This window comes from Schistocerca cancellata, chromosome 9 (assembly GCF_023864275.1).
Source record: "Schistocerca cancellata isolate TAMUIC-IGC-003103 chromosome 9, iqSchCanc2.1, whole genome shotgun sequence".
NCBI classification, from domain to species: domain Eukaryota; kingdom Metazoa; phylum Arthropoda; class Insecta; order Orthoptera; family Acrididae; genus Schistocerca; species Schistocerca cancellata.
This window is the reverse complement of record NC_064634.1, coordinates 522009562-522032844: the sequence shown is the minus strand read 5'-3', so window position 1 is coordinate 522032844 and position 23283 is coordinate 522009562. Positions and strand designations below refer to the sequence as shown.

General features: G+C 53.2%; 1 protein-coding gene and 17 non-coding genes across 18 annotated transcripts in view; all 18 read right to left on the bottom strand.

The window, feature by feature from the left end:
* Window positions 1-516: 516 nt before the first annotated feature.
* Window positions 517-635, bottom strand: LOC126101781 (5S ribosomal RNA). The gene has a single exon (XR_007522499.1). It is a non-coding gene; the product is annotated as a 5S ribosomal RNA (ribosomal RNA).
* Window positions 636-1485: 850 nt separating this feature from the next.
* LOC126101735 (5S ribosomal RNA) lies at window positions 1486-1604 on the bottom strand. The gene has a single exon (XR_007522457.1). It is a non-coding gene; the product is annotated as a 5S ribosomal RNA (ribosomal RNA).
* Window positions 1605-2443: 839 nt separating this feature from the next.
* Window positions 2444-2562, bottom strand: LOC126102656 (5S ribosomal RNA). The gene has a single exon (XR_007522940.1). It is a non-coding gene; the product is annotated as a 5S ribosomal RNA (ribosomal RNA).
* A 5545-nt stretch (window positions 2563-8107) lies between these two features.
* The window catches only part of LOC126101548 (proteoglycan 4-like), a 77947-nt gene continuing 62771 nt past the window's right edge, over window positions 8108-23283 (bottom strand). The window contains exons 2-3 of the mRNA XM_049912186.1: window positions 8964-9093; window positions 8108-8792 (exon numbers count right to left, since the gene is read on the bottom strand). Of these exons, the coding sequence (XP_049768143.1) occupies window positions 8108-8792; window positions 8964-9093 (815 nt within the window). The remainder of the gene's footprint in view (window positions 8793-8963; window positions 9094-23283) is intronic.
* LOC126102655 (5S ribosomal RNA) lies at window positions 10125-10243 on the bottom strand. Its single transcript, XR_007522939.1, has one exon. It is a non-coding gene; the product is annotated as a 5S ribosomal RNA (ribosomal RNA).
* Window positions 11095-11213, bottom strand: LOC126102052 (5S ribosomal RNA). The gene has a single exon (XR_007522748.1). It is a non-coding gene; the product is annotated as a 5S ribosomal RNA (ribosomal RNA).
* Window positions 12064-12182, bottom strand: LOC126101733 (5S ribosomal RNA). The gene has a single exon (XR_007522456.1). It is a non-coding gene; the product is annotated as a 5S ribosomal RNA (ribosomal RNA).
* On the bottom strand, window positions 13022-13140 carry LOC126102654 (5S ribosomal RNA). The gene has a single exon (XR_007522938.1). It is a non-coding gene; the product is annotated as a 5S ribosomal RNA (ribosomal RNA).
* On the bottom strand, window positions 13972-14090 carry LOC126101693 (5S ribosomal RNA). The gene has a single exon (XR_007522418.1). It is a non-coding gene; the product is annotated as a 5S ribosomal RNA (ribosomal RNA).
* On the bottom strand, window positions 14939-15057 carry LOC126102852 (5S ribosomal RNA). Its single transcript, XR_007523113.1, has one exon. It is a non-coding gene; the product is annotated as a 5S ribosomal RNA (ribosomal RNA).
* On the bottom strand, window positions 15892-16010 carry LOC126102653 (5S ribosomal RNA). The gene has a single exon (XR_007522937.1). It is a non-coding gene; the product is annotated as a 5S ribosomal RNA (ribosomal RNA).
* Window positions 16841-16959, bottom strand: LOC126101692 (5S ribosomal RNA). The gene has a single exon (XR_007522417.1). It is a non-coding gene; the product is annotated as a 5S ribosomal RNA (ribosomal RNA).
* LOC126102650 (5S ribosomal RNA) lies at window positions 17809-17927 on the bottom strand. The gene has a single exon (XR_007522935.1). It is a non-coding gene; the product is annotated as a 5S ribosomal RNA (ribosomal RNA).
* On the bottom strand, window positions 18762-18880 carry LOC126102649 (5S ribosomal RNA). The gene has a single exon (XR_007522934.1). It is a non-coding gene; the product is annotated as a 5S ribosomal RNA (ribosomal RNA).
* Window positions 19712-19830, bottom strand: LOC126102648 (5S ribosomal RNA). Its single transcript, XR_007522933.1, has one exon. It is a non-coding gene; the product is annotated as a 5S ribosomal RNA (ribosomal RNA).
* LOC126102647 (5S ribosomal RNA) lies at window positions 20665-20783 on the bottom strand. The gene has a single exon (XR_007522932.1). It is a non-coding gene; the product is annotated as a 5S ribosomal RNA (ribosomal RNA).
* On the bottom strand, window positions 21616-21734 carry LOC126102646 (5S ribosomal RNA). The gene has a single exon (XR_007522931.1). It is a non-coding gene; the product is annotated as a 5S ribosomal RNA (ribosomal RNA).
* LOC126102645 (5S ribosomal RNA) lies at window positions 22567-22685 on the bottom strand. The gene has a single exon (XR_007522930.1). It is a non-coding gene; the product is annotated as a 5S ribosomal RNA (ribosomal RNA).

Here is a 23283-nt window from a genome sequence, read left to right as displayed (position 1 = left end):
TCGTGCTGGAGGGCGCCACTGGTAGCGATGTGGGCTTCCTCGCTTCGCCTCGCCTCACACCAGGTGTCTGCGTAGTTTGCAGTGCATTCGCACCATTCCTACCCCTGTCCCTGTCCCCGTCCCGACTTGTCCCGACTTTGCTCGACTGCCGCTCGCTGCCGCTCGGGTCGTGGTCCATATGACAGCGCAAGCACGACAAACGTCTGCGGGACGAGACGAGACGAGACGAGACGACTAAGGAATAAATTCGTGGTTACAAATCAAATTTGGAACTCTACACTCCTACACAACAATAGGCGGTGACGTATTTCAGAAATCACCTGCCGATTCGTACTGTTTTGTCGTTTTCAAAGTCTTCTTGGCAAACTTGGTTAGCACATTCTCCCTCAAACTGAGTTAATTACTGCATTTTCGTACCATTACAGTAGTTTAAAAGGCTTAAGGAAGCATCTTTCTCACAACAGAAAGGTAGTTTGAAAATTGGGCTGGCGACATAGAAAAAAAAAAAAGGAAGGGAGCCAACAGCACCCGGGTTTCCCAGGCGGTCACCCATCCAAGTACTAGCCGGGCCCGATGATGCTTAACTTCGGTGATTGGACGAGAACCGGTGTATTCATCATGGTATGGCCGTTGGCGCTTATCTAATGTAGGAGCACGGCAGAATTCGCGTTCGGCTTTTCTCCCAACACACAAAATGTTAGTTTTCGGCCGCATTTGACGAAAGCGCTTCCTTCCGCAACCGCCAGTTCCTCGAGGACGGCGCGGGGAGGCGCGCCCGGCGTCCCAGCAGAGCGACGGCCGAATTGGCGGGCGCACCGCCGCGTGTGTGAGACGCACTGCTGCTCGTTGCACCCCCTGTCATTTGCTGGGCGCGTGCAGCCTTCGACACTAGCGGAGGACGCATCTTGTCCCTGGTGTTCAGCGGAGGGCCTCTGCGGGGTGTGGCAGTGTCGTGCTGGAGGGCGCCACTGGTAGCGATGTGGGCTTCCTCGCCTCGCCTCGCCTCGCCTCGCCTCGCCTCACACCAGGTGTCTGCGTAGTTTGCAGTGCATTCGCACCATTCCTATCCCTGTCCCTGTCCCCGTCCCGACTTGTCCCGACTTTGCTCGACTGCCGCTCGCTGCCGCTCGGGTCGTGGTCCATATGACAGCGCAAGCACGACAAACGTCTGCGGGACGAGACGAGACGAGACGAGACGAGACGACTAAGGAATAAATTCGTGGTTACAAATCAAATTTGGAACTCTACACTCCTACACAACAATAGGCGGTGACGTATTTCAGAAATCACCTGCCGATTCGTACTGTTTTGTCGTTTTCAAAGTCTTCTTGGCAAACTTGGTTAGCACATTCTCCCTCAAACTGAGTTAATTACTGCATTTTCGTACCATTACAGTAGTTTAAAAGGCTTAAGGAAGCATCTTTCTCACAACAGAAAGGTAGTTTGAAAATTGGGCTGGCGACATAAAAAAAAAAAAAGGAAGGGAGCCAACAGCACCCGGGTTTCCCAGGCGGTCACCCATCCAAGTACTAGCCGGGCCCGATGATGCTTAACTTCGGTGATCGGACGAGAACCGTTGTATTCATCATGGTATGGCCGTTGGCGCTCATCTAATGTAGGAGCACGGCAGAATTCGCGTTCGGCTTTTCTCCCAACACACAAAATGTTAGTTTTCGGCCGCATTTGACGAAAGCGCTTCCTTCCGCAACCGCCAGTTCCTCGAGGACGGCGCGGGGAGGCGCGCCCGGCGTCCCAGCAGAGCGACGGCCGAATTGGCGGGCGCACCGCCGCGTGTGTGAGACGCACTGCTGCTCGTTGCACCCCCTGTCATTCGCTGGGCGCGTGCAGCCTTCGACACTAGCGGAGGACGCATCTTGTCCCTGGTGTTCAGCGGAAGGCCTGTGCGGGGTGTGGCAGTATCGTGCTGGAGGGCGCCACTGGTAGCGATGTGGGCTTCCTCGCTTCGCCTCGCCTCACACCAGGTGTCTGCGTAGTTTGCAGTGCATTCGCACCATTCCTATCCCTGTCCCTGTCCCCGTCCCGACTTGTCCCGACTTTGCTCGACTGCCGCTCGCTGCCGCTCGGGTCGTGGTCCACATGACAGCGCAAGCACGACAAACGTCTGCGGGACGAGACGAGACGAGACGAGACGAGACGACTAAGGAATAAATTCGTGGTTACAAATCAAATTTGGAACCCTACACTCCTACACAACAATAGGCGGTGACGTATTTCAGAAATCACCTGCCGATTCGTACTGTTTTGTCGTTTTCAAAGTCTTCTTGGCAAACTTGGTTAGCACATTCTCCCTCAAACTGAGTTAATTACTGCATTTTCGTACCATTACAGTAGTTTAAAAGGCTTAAGGATGCATCTTTGTCACAACAGAAAGGTAGTTTGAAAATTGGGCTGGCGACATAACAAAAAAAAAAAAAAGGAAGGGAGCCAACAGCACCCGGGTTTCCCAGGCGGTCACCCATCCAAGTACTAGCCGGGCCCGATGATGCTTAACTTCGGTGATCGGACGAGAACCGGTGTATTCATCATGGTATGGCCGTTGGCGCTCATCTAATGTAGGAGCACGGCAGAATTCGCGTTCGGCTTTTCTCCCAACACACAAAATGTTAGTTTTCGGCCGCATTTGACGAAAGCGCTTCCTTCCGCAACCGCCAGTTCCTCGAGGACGGCGCGGGGAGGCGCGCCCGGCGTCCCAGCAGAGCGACGGCCGAATTGGCGGGCGCACCGCCGCGTGTGTGAGACGCACTGCTGCTCGTTGCACCCCCTGTCATTCGCTGGGCGCGTGCAGCCTTCGACACTAGCGGAGGACGCATCTTGTCCCTGGTGTTCAGCGGAGGGCCTGTGCGGGGTGTGGCAGTATCGTGCTGGAGGGCGCCACTGGTAGCGATGTGGGCTTCCTCGCTTCGCCTCGCCTCACACCAGGTGTCTGCGTAGTTTGCAGTGCATTCGCACCATTCCTATCCCTGTCCCTGTCCCCGTCCCGACTTGTCCCGACTTTGCTCGACTGCCGCTCGCTGCCGCTCGGGTCGTGGTCCACATGACAGCGCAAGCACGACAAACGTCTGCGGGACGAGACGAGACGAGACGAGACGAGACGACTAAGGAATAAATTCGTGGTTACAAATCAAATTTGGAACCCTACACTCCTACACAACAATAGGCGGTGACGTATTTCAGAAATCACCTGCCGATTCGTACTGTTTTGTCGTTTTCAAAGTCTTCTTGGCAAACTTGGTTAGCACATTCTCCCTCAAACTGAGTTAATTACTGCATTTTCGTACCATTACAGTAGTTTAAAAGGCTTAAGGATGCATCTTTGTCACAACAGAAAGGTAGTTTGAAAATTGGGCTGGCGACATAACAAAAAAAAAAAAAAGGAAGGGAGCCAACAGCACCCGGGTTTCCCAGGCGGTCACCCATCCAAGTACTAGCCGGGCCCGATGATGCTTAACTTCGGTGATCGGACGAGAACTTTTTTTTTTTTTTTTTTGGCTTAAGGAAGCATCTTTGTCACAACAGAAAGGTAGTTAGAAAATTGGGCTGGCGACATAATAAAAAAAAACAAAAGGAAGGGAGCCAACAGCACCCGGGTTTCCCAGGCGGTCACCCATCCAAGTACTAGCCGGGCCCGATGTTGCTTAACTTCAGTGATTTTTTTTTTTTTTTTTTTTTTATCGGACGAGAACTTTTTTTTTTTTTTTTTTTATTTTTAATTTTTTTTTTTCTATTTGTTTACTTTTTATTTCATTTTTTTTTTTTTTTTTTAAACTAAATATACTTCATTGTAAGAGCAGGCCAGGGTGGCGGTGGAGGCAAAGTGGGCGGGGGTCGCAATCCGAGGCCCGGCCACAGTGTCTCCCTCGCCCTCCCAACCCAAGAAACAGGGAATAACGGAAAAGGTGGTGTATTGTACTCTCTTTATTTTTTTTTTTTTTTGTGTGAGATTAGCATTTTTCTTATTGGTTTCTTTTTTTTTTCTTTATTTTTTTTTATTTTTTTTTTTTTTTTTATTTTTATTTTTTTTTTTTTTTTTTTTTTTTTGTTGAGATCCTTTAGGAGAACAAAGGTCCATTGTGGCCAGCGGAAACATGTCCAAAACGATGTGAGAAAGGAATACCATCCGCTGAAGGTGTGGATATAACGTGAGGAAGGAAGAACGCAAACGCGAAACACAAATAAAAAACCATTCTAGAAGGACAATGACCACAAGTCAGCAGCGGAGGCCTCCCGCCGCAAGAGAAAAGCAAAAGTAAAGAGACTCTCAAAGAAAATTTAAAAATAAAAAACACACACGAACGAGCACACTATACGTGCCAAATATGTCCGGCGCACGGTAAAGGTGAATTCTACACAATTCCGGCAGCAGCAAACATATTTCGTCTTCTCGATAAGCTTGATTTCCGTGCCCAAGAGGCAACCGTTTCAACACAAAATATCTTTAAGCACCGTCTCACAGTTCAGGGACAAGTCAATTGACAGTCCTGCAATAGTCACAAAAATTTAGGAAAAGTCAGCAATTAGGGAACAAATCGTCAAATCCAGGAGAGAAAAAAAAAAACCAATATGGCAATCCTAAGGACAACCTCCCAAAATGGCGGAAGATTAGTCGAGCCGGTGAGACAAATTAACTGTCATACATCAAGAATAGAACAATGATATCATTCCGCACATTCCACCAAAAGGAACAGTGGAATGGAAAGTACATAATCATGGCAGGAGAGAAATATGTAATTTGGTAAAGGCGGTCCGTAGAGGTACATCTAAAAATCGGGCATAATTGGAAACATACTGCGGGTTACGTTTCTCCCGCCCATAGTAGTCCCAAAGATACGTCAAAAACTGCAAGCGATCCATGAGTCGAAGAGAAAAAATCGCATGTGCAGCATGCGCAGCGATCCACACGGTAGCGTTTCTCTTGGTGGCAGGATACGGCCGCCAGTCGGGAACCAGGATATACAAAGGCTGTATGGCACGCGGGGTAGTCCGATTGATCAATGCCAACATCTCACGGGTGGCATCCCATACCTCTTGAAACTGGGGGCACACAAAACGGTGTTCGATCGTGTCCTCAGCCGCGCACCGCCCGCAGAGGCCACTCGGGAGGAGATTGATTGCGTGGAGTTTCGCATTCGTGGCAACGGTGCGATTCACAACTTTATACCAGGTGGCCCGAACATCGGATGTCAACAATTTACTGGAAATGTTGGACCACACCGTCCGCCAATCGCATTGCGGCAGCCTCAACTCCCATTTGTTAGTCGGCAGAGTTCCGCGGAGGGCCTCTGCGATCGCGCTGACGCTACCCCTGCGCCGGTCGTCGCCTATCAGATAGCTAGTGTGGAGGAAATACTGGCGAACGAAATTCAATCTGTACGGGATAGCCTGGACAGAGACAGGCTCGCGGAGAGAAGCAGGGCGGTAAAGGTCGAAGAGTACCGACGTGGGGCTAAGCCCCGCATTGGCTATTACACGGTTGGTTCGGTGGAGCAAAAGGGCAGCACACTTTGAAGGAAAATCAACCATACCGACGCCGCCCCTGTCCGGCGGGAGCGTGCAAATATTATAGGCGACTTTAAAGATTTCGCCTCGCCAGACCAACCAAGAAACAGCATGCTTGATTGCCCGTTCAATCTCCTTCGGCACCGGCAAAACTTGAGCCAAGTACCAGGCCTTGGCCAACACCTGGGTATTTACAACCGAAGCTCTATCCAGCAAAGACAAATTTCGTTTGGCGGCAGCCTGAGTCGCCGCTCGTACAGAATATAACACCGCGCGCCAATTTATCACCGCCATTTGTTGTACATTGGCAGTCATCTGGATCCCGAGAATCTTATGTCGCAACCTTACGGTATACCAATCACGACGGACAGCCCTCATGGTCGCAGTAAGCGGCAGTAAGATGGACTTACGGGGGTTCACAACCGCACCCGATGCCGTTTCAAATTGGTGAAGAATGAGGCGGAGCGTATCAATATCATCGGGACGTTGGATAAAAACACCCAAGTCGTCCGCATACGCCCGACAGACAAGCGAACCCGTACCAAACGGGACACCGTGGCAAACATTTGTTATCTTACGGATCAGAGGATCCAACGCTAAAACGAATAATCCCATGGAAAGTGGGCACCCTTGGCGGACGGATCTGTTCATCCTGAGGACATCACCGGCCTGGCCATGAAAAAGGATTCTGGATGTAGCCGATTTCAGAAGGTTAGATATCACATGCGTGAATGTTAAACCAAATCCAAACTTAGACATGACCCGCCGCAAGTACTCGTGACTAATTCTATCAAACGCGTTATGAAAATCAATGGAAAGTATCGCAGCCCGGCCGCCACGGCGTGACGAGGCAGAAGCGATACACTCACGATACGCGAGTACAGCGTCATAAATATTCCGTCCAGGTACGGCACACGATTGAGAAGGACTAATGACGGTCTTCAACGCCGGCCGCAAACGGTGGGAAAAGCAGCGTGCTATGATTTTATAATCGGCGTTTAAGAGTGTGATCGGCCGTAAAGTCACCGCACTTGGGATGCCAGTGGTTTTCGGGATGAGGACGACGAGACCCTCTAAAAATTCTTCCGGCACATCGAGACCATTATGTATTTCATTCACCATGGCAACAAAAGTATCAGTTAAAAGACCGGAAAATTTCACATAAAATTCCACAGGAATGCCGTCATGGCCAGGGGCCTTTCCCTTCGGGCTAGCCTTAACGGCGGCAGAAACATCAGCAGCTGTAAAACGCTCATTTAAAAGAAGTCTATCCTGACGCGTTAAAATAGAAGGCAGGTCGTGTAAAAACATCTGCAAGGAGGCTTCATTCAAAGGTTGAGATTGAAAGAGATTAGAGTAGTGATCGTAAATTTCGTCCTGAATCACCCGGCAATCTGAAGTCCTAAGACCGTCACGCGTCATCCAGTCGGTGAATAAAAGTTTTTCACGCCGCAGACGGGCCCGTCGTAAATGATACAATGAAAGCGGTTCCTCCAAAGTGGGATCGAAAGGCCTGCTACGGACAACAGAGCCCTGTGCCTTCCGATGCAGATGGTTTAAAATCTTCGTCTTAATTTTCCGTAACGTGGGAAGGAGTTCAGGGCGGTCGGTAACCCGAGTAATTAAATCCTGTAAACAATCGCGATAGAAAGCGACCGTCATCACTTCCCAATGGGCCTTGTCACGACAGTAATTAATGAGCAGAGTACGAATAGCCGGTTTAGCGTGACGGAGCCACCAATCGACAGTAGAACCCGCCTGTGGGCGGCTCTGAAGAAGTTGGTGCCACAACAAATGCACCTGTTCGACAAGACTGACGTCATCCAAAACACTAACATTGAATTTCCAGTAGGATCGCGTACGTTCTGGGCGAACAGACGGAACATTAAAAGCACACAAATAACCACAATGATCCGAAAAAGCGACGGGAGCAACTTCTGCCTGCAAGATTTGAGCAGCGAGGTCCGGCGATATATAAAATCTGTCCAATCTACTATGCCCAGTAGGATAAAAATAAGTAAAACCTGTAGCAGTCGGACTAAAACAAAGCCACGTGTCCTCAAGTTTAAAAGTGTCAACTAAAGTTTGCAGTGCAAGACACTTATTCGCCGTCGGCTCCTGGTCGGCATCACGCAAGACACAATTAAAATCACCACCTAAGATGATCCGTCGGTGGTTTCGATGGAAGAGCTGACATAAATCATGATGGAAAAAAGTATCCCTCAGACGTTTATTGTCAGTTCCAGAGGGGGCATACACGTTAACAAAAAATATGTCGCAGATAACACATGCCAACCCTCGTCCATTCGGTAAAATTTCTACGTGTTTATACTCTAAACCGGGCGTGATTAAAATAGCCGTACCAAAGGTCGCTTCCGGATCAATATTAAGAATTACATTATAGGCAGTAAGATGCGGGACAACGTCAGCTGTTATTTCTTGAAGGAAAACCACATCGCAACGAGCAGATTGCAAAAAGTGTAAGAGGGCGTGAACTTTACGGTCACTTCGGATGTGATTGATATTAAGGGTGAGGACGCGTAACTGGTGGAATGCACGCGTCAGGGTGGACTCTGTAACTTAAGCGGAACTAGAAAAAGTGATCCTCCTCCACATCATCAGACCACTGCATGGTGTCCGAAGGAGCAGGTACGGCGTCCGGAACGGGCCGGGAAGCGGGGGCAGTGGGCACCGACACAGGCGGACCGTGTACGAAAGGTGCGTCGCGACGCTCTTGGACCAAAGTATCCGTCAGTCCCTCAACCGCCTGGTCGAAGGTGACGTCGACGCCCTCAGTGGGCGCCGTTTTCGAACGCTTCTTTGACCTTTTACGCTTCGGTTTTGGATCGGCAGGGGCGGACTGAGTGGAAGCTTGGGACACCTCACTTTCGGCACCGCTAGCATCCGCCTCGCCGGCGGTGGACGGGCCCGGCTGTGACGGCAATTTCCGCTTGTCTGTCGGCGGGGCGGGGACTGAAATCGGCCGTGGTGACGCGACCAACATTTCAGAAGTCTCCGGAACGGGCACGTCCGAAACACTGACGGCTGGCAAATCAGCAATACGGACCTCGCGAGGGGTGTGATCGGCAGGTAAACTTTGTTCTGACACAACCGGGGGAACGACAACTGTGGGCGGAGTCACATTGTCAGACACAGGAGCCTCAGCTGCAGGAGCGGCAGAAACCGGTCGGTCGGGCGGGGTGATCGAGGGGGGTCCAACCAACGCGCCCGCATACGTGGAGGTATCAGCAGCTTCGCGCGGCAGCTGAGCCGGCCTGCGTAAAGTGCAGGTTTGTCGCAAATGATCTGTTTTGCCACACACGGAGCACGTCTGCGGCTGCCCACTATAGCTGAGGAAAGCGCGCGTGCCAGCAATGAGCAAATACGACGGTATATGTTTCTTCAAATCTACACGGACCGTCCGAACACCACTCAGAACCCGGTACCTAAATCCTGCAGGCCACACATCATTCTCCACACTAAGCACGGTGCCAAATTCTCCGAGTTTACGAGCAATGGCCTCATTTGGGCATTCGAACGGAACATTATAAACTTTCACATTTCGAATGCCGAAGCCTGCCGGCAGAATCAAAACATCAGACAAAGCACCGTCCACGTGCTTAAACTTCTTAACTCCACCACTTTCGGTAACAAGCTTGTCTACAAAATCCGCGGTCGGAAGTTTCAAAAATACAGAGTTTTGAATAAAGTCAAGCTGGATACCGATCAAATCAGATTCGGGAATACGCAATTCGGAAAATACCCATTCGTGTACATCAAAAGGCGACGGTCTAGCCGCGTTCCTATCAAAAACACACTGTACGGAGTTAGCACGATTCATAATAAAGCGTCAATAAACTTACAGGAACTAGTAGAGAAGAGAGAACGCTGCGAGGCGCAGCACCAAACACGCGACGAAGACACCGCCTGCAGCACACGAAGGTGTCAGCAGGCACGAGCCTAACACACGTCCGGCTGGGCGCGTGCAGCCTTCGACACTAGCAGAGGACGCATCTTGTCCCTGGTGTTCAGCGGAGGGCCTGTGCGGGGTGTGGCAGTGTCGTGCTGGAGGGCCCACTGGTAGCGATGTGGGCTTCCTCGCCTCGCCTCGCCTCGCCTCGCCTCGCCTCGCCTCGCCTCACACCAGGTGTCTGCGTAGTTTGCAGTGCATTCGCACCATTCCTATCCCTGTCCCTGTCCCCGTCCCGACTTGTCCCGACTTTGCTCGACTGCCGCTCGCTGCCGCTCGGGTCGTGGTCCATATGACAGCGCAAGCACGTCAAACGTCTGCGGGACGAGACGAGACGAGACGAGACGAGACGACTAAGGAATAAATTCGTGGTTACAAATCAAATTTGGAACTCTACACTCCTACACAACAATAGGCGGTGACGTATTTCAGAAATCACCTGCCGATTCGTACTGTTTTGTCGTTTTCAAAGTCTTCTTGGCAAGCTTGGTTAGCACATTCTCCCTCAAACTGAGTTAATTACTGCATTTTCGTACCATTACAGTAGTTTAAAAGGCTTAAGGAAGCATCTTTGTCACAACAGAAAGGTAGTTTGAAAATTGGGCTGGCGACATTACAAAAAAAAAAACAGGAAGGGAGCCAACAGCACCCGGGTTTCCCAGGCGGTCACCCATCCAAGTACTAGCCGGGCCCGATGATGCTTAACTTCGGTGATCGGACGAGAACCGGTGTATTCATCATGGTATGGCCGTTGGCGCTCATCTAATGTAGGAGCACGGCAGAATTCGCGTTCGGCTTTTCTCCCAACACACAAAATGTTAGTTTTCGGCCGCATTTGACGAAAGCGCTTCCTTCCGCAACCGCCAGTTCCTCGAGGACGGCGCGGGGAGGCGCGCCCGGCGTCCCAGCAGAGTGACGGCCGAATTGGCGGGCGCACCGCCGCGTGTGTGAGACGCACTGCTGCTCGTTGCACCCCCTGTCATTCGCTGGGCGCGTGTAGCCTTCGACACTAGCGAAGGACGCATCTTGTCCCTGGTGTTCAGCGGAGGGCCTCTGCGGGGTGTGGCAGTGTCGTGCTGGAGGGCCCACTGGTAGCGATGTGGGCTTCCTCGCCTCGCCTCGCCTCGCCTCGCCGCGCCTCACACCAGGTGTCTGCGTAGTTTGCAGTGCATTCGCACCATTCCTATCCCTGTCCCTGTCCCCGTCCCGACTTGTCCCGACTTTGCTCGACTGCCGCTCGCTGCCGCTCGGGTCGTGGTCCATATGACAGCGCAAGCACGTCAAACGTCTGCGGGACGAGACGAGACGAGACGAGACGAGACGACTAAGGAATAAATTCGTGGTTACAAATCAAATTTGGAACTCTACACTCCTACACAACAATAGGCGGTGACGTATTTCAGAAATCACCTGCCGATTCGTAGTGTTTTGTCGTTTTCAAAGTCTTCTTGGCAAACTTGGTTAGCACATTCTCCCTCAAACTGAGTTAATTACTGCATTTTCGTACCATTACAGTTGTTTAAAAGGCTTAAGGAAGCATCTTTGTCACAACAGAAAGGTAGTTTGAAAATTGGGCTGGCGACATGACAAAAAAAAAACAGGAAGGGAGCCAACAGCACCCGGGTTTCCCAGGCGGTCACCCATCCAAGTACTAGCCGTGCCCGATGATGCTTAACCTCGGTGATCGGACGAGAACCTGTGTATTCATCATGGTATGGCCGTTGGCGCTCATCTAATGTAGGAGCACGGCAGAATTCGCGTTCGGCTTTTCTCCCAACACACAAAATGTTAGTTTTCGGCCGCATTTGACGAAAGCGCTTCCTTCCGCAACCGCCAGTTCCTCGAGGACGGCGCGGGGAGGCGCGCCCGGCGTCCCAGCAGAGCGACGGCCGAATTGGCGGGCGCACCGCCGCGTGTGTGAGACGCACTGCTGCTCGTTGCACCCCCTGTCATTTGCTGGGCGCGTGCAGCCTTCGACACTAGCGGAGGACGCATCTTGTCCCTGGTGTTCAGCGGAGGGCCTCTGCGGGGTGTGGCAGTGTCGTGCTGGAGGGCGCCACTGGTAGCGATGTGGGCTTCCTCGCCTCGCCTCGCCTCGCCTCGCCTCGCCTCACACCAGGTGTCTGCGTAGTTTGCAGTGCATTCGCACCATTCCTATCCCTGTCCCTGTCCCCGTCCCGACTTGTCCCGACTTTGCTCGACTGCCGCTCGCTGCCGCTCGGGTCGTGGTCCATATGACAGCGCAAGCACGACAAACGTCTGCGGGACGAGACGAGACGAGACGAGACGAGACGACTAAGGAATAAATTCGTGGTTACAAATCAAATTTGGAACTCTACACTCCTACACAACAATAGGCGGTGACGTATTTCAGAAATCACCTGCCGATTCGTACTGTTTTGTCGTTTTCAAAGTCTTCTTGGCAAACTTGGTTAGCACATTCTCCCTCAAACTGAGTTAATTACTGCATTTTCGTACCATTACAGTAGTTTAAAAGGCTTAAGGAAGCATCTTTCTCACAACAGAAAGGTAGTTTGAAAATTGGGCTGGCGACATAAAAAAAAAAAAAGGAAGGGAGCCAACAGCACCCGGGTTTCCCAGGCGGTCACCCATCCAAGTACTAGCCGGGCCCGATGATGCTTAACTTCGGTGATCGGACGAGAACCGTTGTATTCATCATGGTATGGCCGTTGGCGCTCATCTAATGTAGGAGCACGGCAGAATTCGCGTTCGGCTTTTCTCCCAACACACAAAATGTTAGTTTTCGGCCGCATTTGACGAAAGCGCTTCCTTCCGCAACCGCCAGTTCCTCGAGGACGGCGCGGGGAGGCGCGCCCGGCGTCCCAGCAGAGCGACGGCCGAATTGGCGGGCGCACCGCCGCGTGTGTGAGACGCACTGCTGCTCGTTGCACCCCCTGTCATTCGCTGGGCGCGTGCAGCCTTCGACACTAGCGGAGGACGCATCTTGTCCCTGGTGTTCAGCGGAGGGCCTGTGCGGGGTGTGGCAGTATCGTGCTGGAGGGCGCCACTGGTAGCGATGTGGGCTTCCTCGCTTCGCCTCGCCTCACACCAGGTGTCTGCGTAGTTTGCAGTGCATTCGCACCATTCCTATCCCTGTCCCTGTCCCCGTCCCGACTTGTCCCGACTTTGCTCGACTGCCGCTCGCTGCCGCTCGGGTCGTGGTCCACATGACAGCGCAAGCACGACAAACGTCTGCGGGACGAGACGAGACGAGACGAGACGAGACGACTAAGGAATAAATTCGTGGTTACAAATCAAATTTGGAACCCTACACTCCTACACAACAATAGGCGGTGACGTATTTCAGAAATCACCTGCCGATTCGTACTGTTTTGTCGTTTTCAAAGTCTTCTTGGCAAACTTGGTTAGCACATTCTCCCTCAAACTGAGTTAATTACTGCATTTTCGTACCATTACAGTAGTTTAAAAGGCTTCAGGATGCATCTTTGTCACAACAGAAAGGTAGTTTGAAAATTGGGCTGGCGACATAACAAAAAAAAAAAAAAGGAAGGGAGCCAACAGCACCCGGGTTTCCCAGGCGGTCACCCATCCAAGTACTAGCCGGGCCCGATGATGCTTAACTTCGGTGATCGGACGAGAACCGGTGTATTCATCATGGTATGGCCGTTGGCGCTCATCTAATGTAGGAGCACGGCAGAATTCGCGTTCGGCTTTTCTCCCAACACACAAAATGTTAGTTTTCGGCCGCATTTGACGAAAGCGCTTCCTTCCGCAACCGCCAGTTCCTCGAGGACGGCGCGGGGAGGCGCGCCCGGCGTCCCAGCAGAGCGACGGCCGAATTGGCGGGCGCACCGCCGCGTGTGTGAGACGCACTGCTGCTCGTTGCACCCCCTGTCATTCGCTGGGCGCGTGCAGCCTTCGACACTAGCGGAGGACGCATCTTGTCCCTGGTGTTCAGCGGAGGGCCTGTGCGGGGTGTGGCAGTATCGTGCTGGAGGGCGCCACTGGTAGCGATGTGGGCTTCCTCGCTTCGCCTCGCCTCACACCAGGTGTCTGCGTAGTTTGCAGTGCATTCGCACCATTCCTACCCCTGTCCCTGTCCCCGTCCCGACTTGTCCCGACTTTGCTCGACTGCCGCTCGCTGCCGCTCGTGTCGTGGTCCATATGACAGCGCAAGCACGACAAACATCTGCGGGACGAGACGAGACGAGACGAGACGACTAAGGAATAAATTCGTGGTTACAAATCAAATTTGGAACTCTACACTCCTACACAACAATAGGCGGTGACGTATTTCAGAAATCACCTGCCGATTCGTATTGTTTTGTCGTTTTCAAAGTCTTCTTGGCAAACTTGGTTAGCACATTCTCCCTCAAACTGAGTTAATTACTGCATTTTCGTACCATTACAGTAGTTTAAAAGGCTTAAGGAAGCATCTTTCTCACAACAGAAAGGTAGTTTGAAAATTGGGCTGGCGACATAGAAAAAAAAAAAAGGAAGGGAGCCAACAGCACCCGGGTTTCCCAGGCGGTCACCCGTCCAAGTACTAGCCGGGCCCGATGATGCTTAACTTCGGTGATCGGACGAGAACCGGTGTATTCATCATGGTATGGCCGTTGGCGCTTATCTAATGTAGGAGCACGGCAGAATTCGCGTTCGGCTTTTCTCCCAACACACAAAATGTTAGTTTTCGGCCGCATTTGACGAAAGCGCTTCCTTCCGCAACCGCCAGTTCCTCGAGGACGGCGCGGGGAGGCGCGCTCGGCGTCCCAGCAGAGCGACGGCCGAATTGGCGGGCGCACCGCCGCGTGTGTGAGACGCACTGCTGCTCGTTGCACCCCCTGTCATTTGCTGGGCGCGTGCAGCCTTCGACACTAGCGGAGGACGCATCTTGTCCCTGGTGTTCAGCGGAGGGCCTCTGCGGGGTGTGGCAGTGTCGTGCTGGAGGGCGCCACTGGTAGCGATGTGGGCTTCCTCGCCTCGCCTCGCCTCGCCTCGCCTCGCCTCACACCAGGTGTCTGCGTAGTTTGCAGTGCATTCGCACCATTCCTATCCCTGTCCCTGTCCCCGTCCCGACTTGTCCCGACTTTGCTCGACTGCCGCTCGCTGCCGCTCGGGTCGTGGTCCATATGACAGCGCAAGCACGACAAACGTCTGCGGGACGAGACGAGACGAGACGAGACGAGACGACTAAGGAATAAATTCGTGGTTACAAATCAAATTTGGAACTCTACACTCCTACACAACAATAGGCGGTGACGTATTTCAGAAATCACCTGCCGATTCGTACTGTTTTGTCGTTTTCAAAGTCTTCTTGGCAAACTTGGTTAGCACATTCTCCCTCAAACTGAGTTAATTACTGCATTTTCGTACCATTACAGTAGTTTAAAAGGCTTAAGGAAGCATCTTTGTCACAACAGAAAGGTAGTTTGAAAATTGGGCTGGCGACATAAAAAAAAAAAGGAAGGGAGCCAACAGCACCCGGGTTTCCCAGGCGGTCACCCATCCAAGTACTAGCCCAGCCCGATGATGCTTAACTTCGGTGATCGGACGAGAACCGGTGTATTCATCATGGTATGGCCGTTGGCGCTCATCTAATGTAGGAGCACGGCAGAATTCGCGTTCGGCTTTTCTCCCAACACACAAAATGTTAGTTTTCGGCCGCATTTGACGAAAGCGCTTCCTTCCGCAACCGCCAGTTCCTCGAGGACGGCGCGGGGAGGCGCGCCCGGCGTCCCAGCAGAGCGACGGCCGAATTGGCGGGCGCACCGCCGCGTGTGTGAGACGCACTGCTGCTCGTTGCACCCCCTGTCATTCGCTGGGCGCGTGCAGCCTTCGACACTAGCGGAGGACGCATCTTGTCCCTGGTGTTCAGCGGAGGGCCTGTGCGGGGTGTGGCAGTATCGTGCTGGAGGGCGCCACTGGTAGCGATGTGGGCTTCCTCGCTTCGCCTCGCCTCACACCAGGTGTCTGCGTAGTTTGCAGTGCATTCGCACCATTCCTACCCCTGTCCCTGTCCCCGTCCCGACTTGTCCCGACTTTGCTCGACTGCCGCTCGCTGCCGCTCGGGTCGTGGTCCATATGACAGCGCAAGCACGACAAACGTCTGCGGGACGAGACGAGACGAGACGAGACGACTAAGGAATAAATTCGTGGTTACAAATCAAATTTGGAACTCTACACTCCTACACAACAATAGGCGGTGACGTATTTCAGAAATCACCTGCCGATTCGTACTGTTTTGTCGTTTTCAAAGTCTTCTTGGCAAACTTGGTTAGCACATTCTCCCTCAAACTGAGTTAATTACTGCATTTTCGTACCATTACAGTAGTTTAAAAGGCTTCAGGATGCATCTTTGTCACAACAGAAAGGTAGTTTGAAAATTGGGCTGGCGACATAACAAAAAAAAAAAAAAGGAAGGGAGCCAACAGCACCCGGGTTTCCCAGGCGGTCACCCATCCAAGTACTAGCCGGGCCCGATGATGCTTAACTTCGGTGATCGGACGAGAACCGGTGTATTCATCATGGTATGGCCGTTGGCGCTCATCTAATGTAGGAGCACGGCAGAATTCGCGTTCGGCTTTTCTCCCAACACACAAAATGTTAGTTTTCGGCCGCATTTGACGAAAGCGCTTCCTTCCGCAACCGCCAGTTCCTCGAGGACGGCGCGGGGAGGCGCGCCCGGCGTCCCAGCAGAGCGACGGCCGAATTGGCGGGCGCACCGCCGCGTGTGTGAGACGCACTGCTGCTCGTTGCACCCCCTGTCATTCGCTGGGCGCGTGCAGCCTTCGACACTAGCGGAGGACGCATCTTGTCCCTGGTGTTCAGCGGAGGGCCTGTGCGGGGTGTGGCAGTATCGTGCTGGAGGGCGCCACTGGTAGCGATGTGGGCTTCCTCGCTTCGCCTCGCCTCACACCAGGTGTCTGCGTAGTTTGCAGTGCATTCGCACCATTCCTACCCCTGTCCCTGTCCCCGTCCCGACTTGTCCCGACTTTGCTCGACTGCCGCTCGCTGCCGCTCGGGTCGTGGTCCATATGACAGCGCAAGCACGACAAACATCTGCGGGACGAGACGAGACGAGACGAGACGACTAAGGAATAAATTCGTGGTTACAAATCAAATTTGGAACTCTACACTCCTACACAACAATAGGCGGTGACGTATTTCAGAAATCACCTGCCGATTCGTACTGTTTTGTCGTTTTCAAAGTCTTCTTGGCAAACTTGGTTAGCACATTCTCCCTCAAACTGAGTTAATTACTGCATTTTCGTACCATTACAGTAGTTTAAAAGGCTTAAGGAAGCATCTTTCTCACAACAGAAAGGTAGTTTGAAAATTGGGCTGGCGACATAGAAAAAAAAAAAGGAAGGGAGCCAACAGCACCCGGGTTTCCCAGGCGGTCACCCGTCCAAGTACTAGCCGGGCCCGATGATGCTTAACTTCGGTGATCGGACGAGAACCGGTGTATTCATCATGGTATGGCCGTTGGCGCTTATCTAATGTAGGAGCACGGCAGAATTCGCGTTCGGCTTTTCTCCCAACACACAAAATGTTAGTTTTCGGCCGCATTTGACGAAAGCGCTTCCTTCCGCAACCGCCAGTTCCTCGAGGACGGCGCGGGGAGGCGCGCTCGGCGTCCCAGCAGAGCGACGGCCGAATTGGCGGGCGCACCGCCGCGTGTGTGAGACGCACTGCTGCTCGTTGCACCCCCTGTCATTTGCTGGGCGCGTGCAGCCTTCGACACTAGCGGAGGACGCATCTTGTCCCTGGTGTTCAGCGGAGGGCCTCTGCGGGGTGTGGCAGTGTCGTGCTGGAGGGCGCCACTGGTAGCGATGTGGGCTTCCTCGCCTCGCCTCGCCTCGCCTCGCCTCGCCTCACACCAGGTGTCTGCGTAGTTTGCAGTGCATTCGCACCATTCCTATCCCTGTCCCTGTCCCCGTCCCGACTTGTCCCGACTTTGCTCGACTGCCGCTCGCTGCCGCTCGGGTCGTGGTCCATATGACAGCGCAAGCACGACAAACGTCTGCGGGACGAGACGAGACGAGACGAGACGAGACGACTAAGGAATAAATTCGTGGTTACAAATCAAATTTGGAACTCTACACTCCTACACAACAATAGGCGGTGACGTATTTCAGAAATCACCTGCCGATTCGTACTGTTTTGTCGTTTTCAAAGTCTTCTTGGCAAACTTGGTTAGCACATTCTCCCTCAAACTGAGTTAATTACTGCATTTTCGTACCATTACAGTAGTTTAAAAGGCTTAAGGAAGCATCTTTCTCACAACAGAAAGGTAGTTTGAAAATTGGGCTGGCGACATAAAAAAAAAAAAGGAAGGGAGCCAACAGCACCCGGGTTTCCCAGGCGGTCACCCATCCAAGTACTAGCCGGGCCCGATGATGCTTAACTTCGGTGATCGGACGAGAACCGGTGTATTCATCATGGTATGGCCGTTGGCGCTCATCTAATGTAGGAGCACGGCAGAATTCGCGTTCGGCTTTTCTCCCAACACACAAAATGTTAGTTTTCGGCCGCATTTGACGAAAGCGCTTCCTTCCGCAACCGCCAGTTCCTCGAGGACGGCGCGGGGAGGCGCGCCCGGCGTCCCAGCAGAGCGACGGCCGAATTGGCGGGCGCACCGCCGCGTGTGTGAGACGCACTGCTGCTCGTTGCACCCCCTGTCATTCGCTGGGCGCGTGCAGCCTTCGACACTAGCGGAGGACGCATCTTGTCCCTGGTGTTCAGCGGAGGGCCTGTGCGGGGTGTGGCAGTATCGTGCTGGAGGGCGCCACTGGTAGCGATGTGGGCTTCCTCGCTTCGCCTCGCCTCACACCAGGTGTCTGCGTAGTTTGCAGTGCATTCGCACCATTCCTACCCCTGTCCCTGTCCCCGTCCCGACTTGTCCCGACTTTGCTCGACTGCCGCTCGCTGCCGCTCGGGTCGTGGTCCATATGACAGCGCAAGCACGACAAACGTCTGCGGGACGAGACGAGACGAGACGAGACGACTAAGGAATAAATTCGTGGTTACAAATCAAATTTGGAACTCTACACTCCTACACAACAATAGGCGGTGACGTATTTCAGAAATCACCTGCCGATTCGTACTGTTTTGTCGTTTTCAAAGTCTTCTTGGCAAACTTGGTTAGCACATTCTCCCTCAAACTGAGTTAATTACTGCATTTTCGTACCATTACAGTAGTTTAAAAGGCTTCAGGATGCATCTTTGTCACAACAGAAAGGTAGTTTGAAAATTGGGCTGGCGACATAACAAAAAAAAAAAAAAGGAAGGGAGCCAACAGCACCCGGGTTTCCCAGGCGGTCACCCATCCAAGTACTAGCCGGGCCCGATGATGCTTAACTTCGGTGATCGGACGAGAACCGGTGTATTCATCATGGTATGGCCGTTGGCGCTCATCTAATGTAGGAGCACGGCAGAATTCGCGTTCGGCTTTTCTCCCAACACACAAAATGTTAGTTTTCGGCCGCATTTGACGAAAGCGCTTCCTTCCGCAACCGCTAGTTCCTCGAGGACGGCGCGGGGAGGCGCGCCCGGCGTCCCAGCAGAGCGACGGCCGAATTGGCGGGCGCACCGCCGCGTGTGTGAGACGCACTGCTGCTCGTTGCACCCCCTGTCATTCGCTGGGCGCGTGCAGCCTTCGACACTAGCGGAGGACGCATCTTGTCCCTGGTGTTCAGCGGAGGGCCTGTGCGGGGTGTGGCAGTATCGTGCTGGAGGGCGCCACTGGTAGCGATGTGGGCTTCCTCGCTTCGCCTCGCCTCACACCAGGTGTCTGCGTAGTTTGCAGTGCATTCGCACCATTCCTACCCCTGTCGCTGTCCCCGTCCCGACTTGTCCCGACTTTGCTCGACTGCCGCTCGCTGCCGCTCGGGTCGTGGTCCATATGACAGCGCAAGCACGACAAACGTCTGCGGGACGAGACGAGACGAGACGAGACGACTAAGGAATAAATTCGTGGTTACAAATCAAATTTGGAACTCTACACTCCTACACAACAATAGGCGGTGACGTATTTCAGAAATCACCTGCCGATTCGTACTGTTTTGTCGTTTTCAAAGTCTTCTTGGCAAACTTGGTTAGCACATTCTCCCTCAAACTGAGTTAATTACTGCATTTTCGTACCATTACAGTAGTTTAAAAGGCTTCAGGATGCATCTTTGTCACAACAGAAAGGTAGTTTGAAAATTGGGCTGGCGACATAACAAAAAAAAAAAGGAAGGGAGCCAACAGCACCCGGGTTTCCCAGGCGGTCACCCATCCAAGTACTAGCCGGGCCCGATGATGCTTAACTTCGGTGATCGGACGAGAACCGGTGTATTCATCATGGTATGGCCGTTGGCGCTCATCTAATGTAGGAGCACGGCAGAATTCGCGTTCGGCTTTTCTCCCAACACACAAAATGTTAGTTTTCGGCCGCATTTGACGAAAGCGCTTCCTTCCGCAACCGCCAGTTCCTCGAGGACGGCGCGGGGAGGCGCGCCCGGCGTCCCAGCAGAGCGACGGCCGAATTGGCGGGCGCACCGCCGCGTGTGTGAGACGCACTGCTGCTCGTTGCACCCCCTGTCATTCGCTGGGCGCGTGCAGCCTTCGACACTAGCGGAGGACGCATCTTGTCCCTGGTGTTCAGCGGAGGGCCTGTGCGGGGTGTGGCAGTATCGTGCTGGAGGGCGCCACTGGTAGCGATGTGGGCTTCCTCGCTTCGCCTCGCCTCACACCAGGTGTCTGCGTAGTTTGCAGTGCATTCGCACCATTCCTACCCCTGTCCCTGTCCCCGTCCCGACTTGTCCCGACTTTGCTCGACTGCCGCTCGCTGCCGCTCGGGTCGTGGTCCATATGACAGCGCAAGCACGACAAACGTCTGCGGGACGAGACGAGACGAGACGAGACGACTAAGGAATAAATTCGTGGTTACAAATCAAATTTGGAACTCTACACTCCTACACAACAATAGGCGGTGACGTATTTCAGAAATCACCTGCCGATTCGTACTGTTTTGTCGTTTTCAAAGTCTTCTTGGCAAACTTGGTTAGCACATTCTCCCTCAAACTGAGTTAATTACTGCATTTTCGTACCATTACAGTAGTTTAAAAGGCTTCAGGATGCATCTTTGTCACAACAGAAAGGTAGTTTGAAAATTGGGCTGGCGACATAACAAAAAAAAAAAAAAGGAAGGGAGCCAACAGCACCCGGGTTTCCCAGGCGGTCACCCATCCAAGTACTAGCCGGGCCCGATGATGCTTAACTTCGGTGATCGGACGAGAACCGGTGTATTCATCATGGTATGGCCGTTGGCGCTCATCTAATGTAGGAGCACGGCAGAATTCGCGTTCGGCTTTTCTCCCAACACACAAAATGTTAGTTTTCGGCCGCATTTGACGAAAGCGCTTCCTTCCGCAACCGCTAGTTCCTCGAGGACGGCGCGGGGAGGCGCGCCCGGCGTCCCAGCAGAGCGACGGCCGAATTGGCGGGCGCACCGCCGCGTGTGTGAGACGCACTGCTGCTCGTTGCACCCCCTGTCATTCGCTGGGCGCGTGCAGCCTTCGACACTAGCGGAGGACGCATCTTGTCCCTGGTGTTCAGCGGAGGGCCTGTGCGGGGTGTGGCAGTATCGTGCTGGAGGGCGCCACTGGTAGCGATGTGGGCTTCCTCGCTTCGCCTCGCCTCACACCAGGTGTCTGCGTAGTTTGCAGTGCATTCGCACCATTCCTACCCCTGTCGCTGTCCCCGTCCCGACTTGTCCCGACTTTGCTCGACTGCCGCTCGCTGCCGCTCGGGTCGTGGTCCATATGACAGCGCAAGCACGACAAACGTCTGCGGGACGAGACGAGACGAGACGAGACGACTAAGGAATAAATTCGTGGTTACAAATCAAATTTGGAACTCTACACTCCTACACAACAATAGGCGGTGACGTATTTCAGAAATCACCTGCCGATTCGTACTGTTTTGTCGTTTTCAAAGTCTTCTTGGCAAACTTGGTTAGCACATTCTCCCTCAAACTGAGTTAATTACTGCATTTTCGTACCATTACAGTAGTTTAAAAGGCTTCAGGATGCATCTTTGTCACAACAGAAAGGTAGTTTGAAAATTGGGCTGGCGACATAACAAAAAAAAAAAAGGAAGGGAGCCAACAGCACCCGGGTTTCCCAGGCGGTCACCCATCCAAGTACTAGCCGGGCCCGATGATGCTTAACTTCGGTGATCGGACGAGAACCGGTGTATTCATCATGGTATGGCCGTTGGCGCTCATCTAATGTAGGAGCACGGCAGAATTCGCGTTCGGCTTTTCTCCCAACACACAAAATGTTAGTTTTCGGCCGCATTTGACGAAAGCGCTTCCTTCCGCAACCGCCAGTTCCTCGAGGACGGCGCGGGGAGGCGCGCCCGGCGTCCCAGCAGAGCGACGGCCGAATTGGCGGGCGCACCGCCGCGTGTGTGAGACGCACTGCTGCTCGTTGCACCCCCTGTCATTCGCTGGGCGCGTGCAGCCTTCGACACTAGCGGAGGACGCATCTTGTCCCTGGTGTTCAGCGGAGGGCCTGTGCGGGGTGTGGCAGTATCGTGCTGGAGGGCGCCACTGGTAGCGATGTGGGCTTCCTCGCTTCGCCTCGCCTCACACCAGGTGTCTGCGTAGTTTGCAGTGCATTCGCACCATTCCTACCCCTGTCCCTGTCCCCGTCCCGACTTGTCCCGACTTTGCTCGACTGCCGCTCGCTGCCGCTCGGGTCGTGGTCCATATGACAGCGCAAGCACGACAAACGTCTGCGGGACGAGACGAGACGAGACGAGACGACTAAGGAATAAATTCGTGGTTACAAATCAAATTTGGAACTCTACACTCCTACACAACAATAGGCGGTGACGTATTTCAGAAATCACCTGCCGATTCGTACTGTTTTGTCGTTTTCAAAGTCTTCTTGGCAAACTTGGTTAGCACATTCTCCCTCAAACTGAGTTAATTACTGCATTTTCGTACCATTACAGTAGTTTAAAAGGCTTCAGGATGCATCTTTGTCACAACAGAAAGGTAGTTTGAAAATTGGGCTGGCGACATAACAAAAAAAAAAAAGGAAGGGAGCCAACAGCACCCGGGTTTCCCAGGCGGTCACCCATCCAAGTACTAGCCGGGCCCGATGATGCTTAACTTCGGTGATCGGACGAGAACCGGTGTATTCATCATGGTATGGCCGTTGGCGCTCATCTAATGTAGGAGCACGGCAGAATTCGCGTTCGGCTTTTCTCCCAACACACAAAATGTTAGTTTTCGGCCGCATTTGACGAAAGCGCTTCCTTCCGCAACCGCCAGTTCCTCGAGGACGGCGCGGGGAGGCGCGCCCGGCGTCCCAGCAGAGCGACGGCCGAATTGGCGGGCGCACCGCCGCGTGTGTGAGACGCACTGCTGCTCGTTGCACCCCCTGTCATTCGCTGGGCGCGTGCAGCCTTCGACACTAGCGGAGGACGCATCTTGTCCCTGGTGTTCAGCGGAGGGCCTGTGCGGGGTGTGGCAGTATCGTGCTGGAGGGCGCCACTGGTAGCGATGTGGGCTTCCTCGCTTCGCCTCGCCTCACACCAGGTGTCTGCGTAGTTTGCAGTGCATTCGCACCATTCCTACCCCTGTCCCTGTCCCCGTCCCGACTTGTCCCGACTTTGCTCGACTGCCGCTCGCTGCCGCTCGGGTCGTGGTCCATATGACAGCGCAAGCACGACAAACGTCTGCGGGACGAGACGAGACGAGACGAGACGACTAAGGAATAAATTCGTGGTTACAAATCAAATTTGGAACTCTACACTCC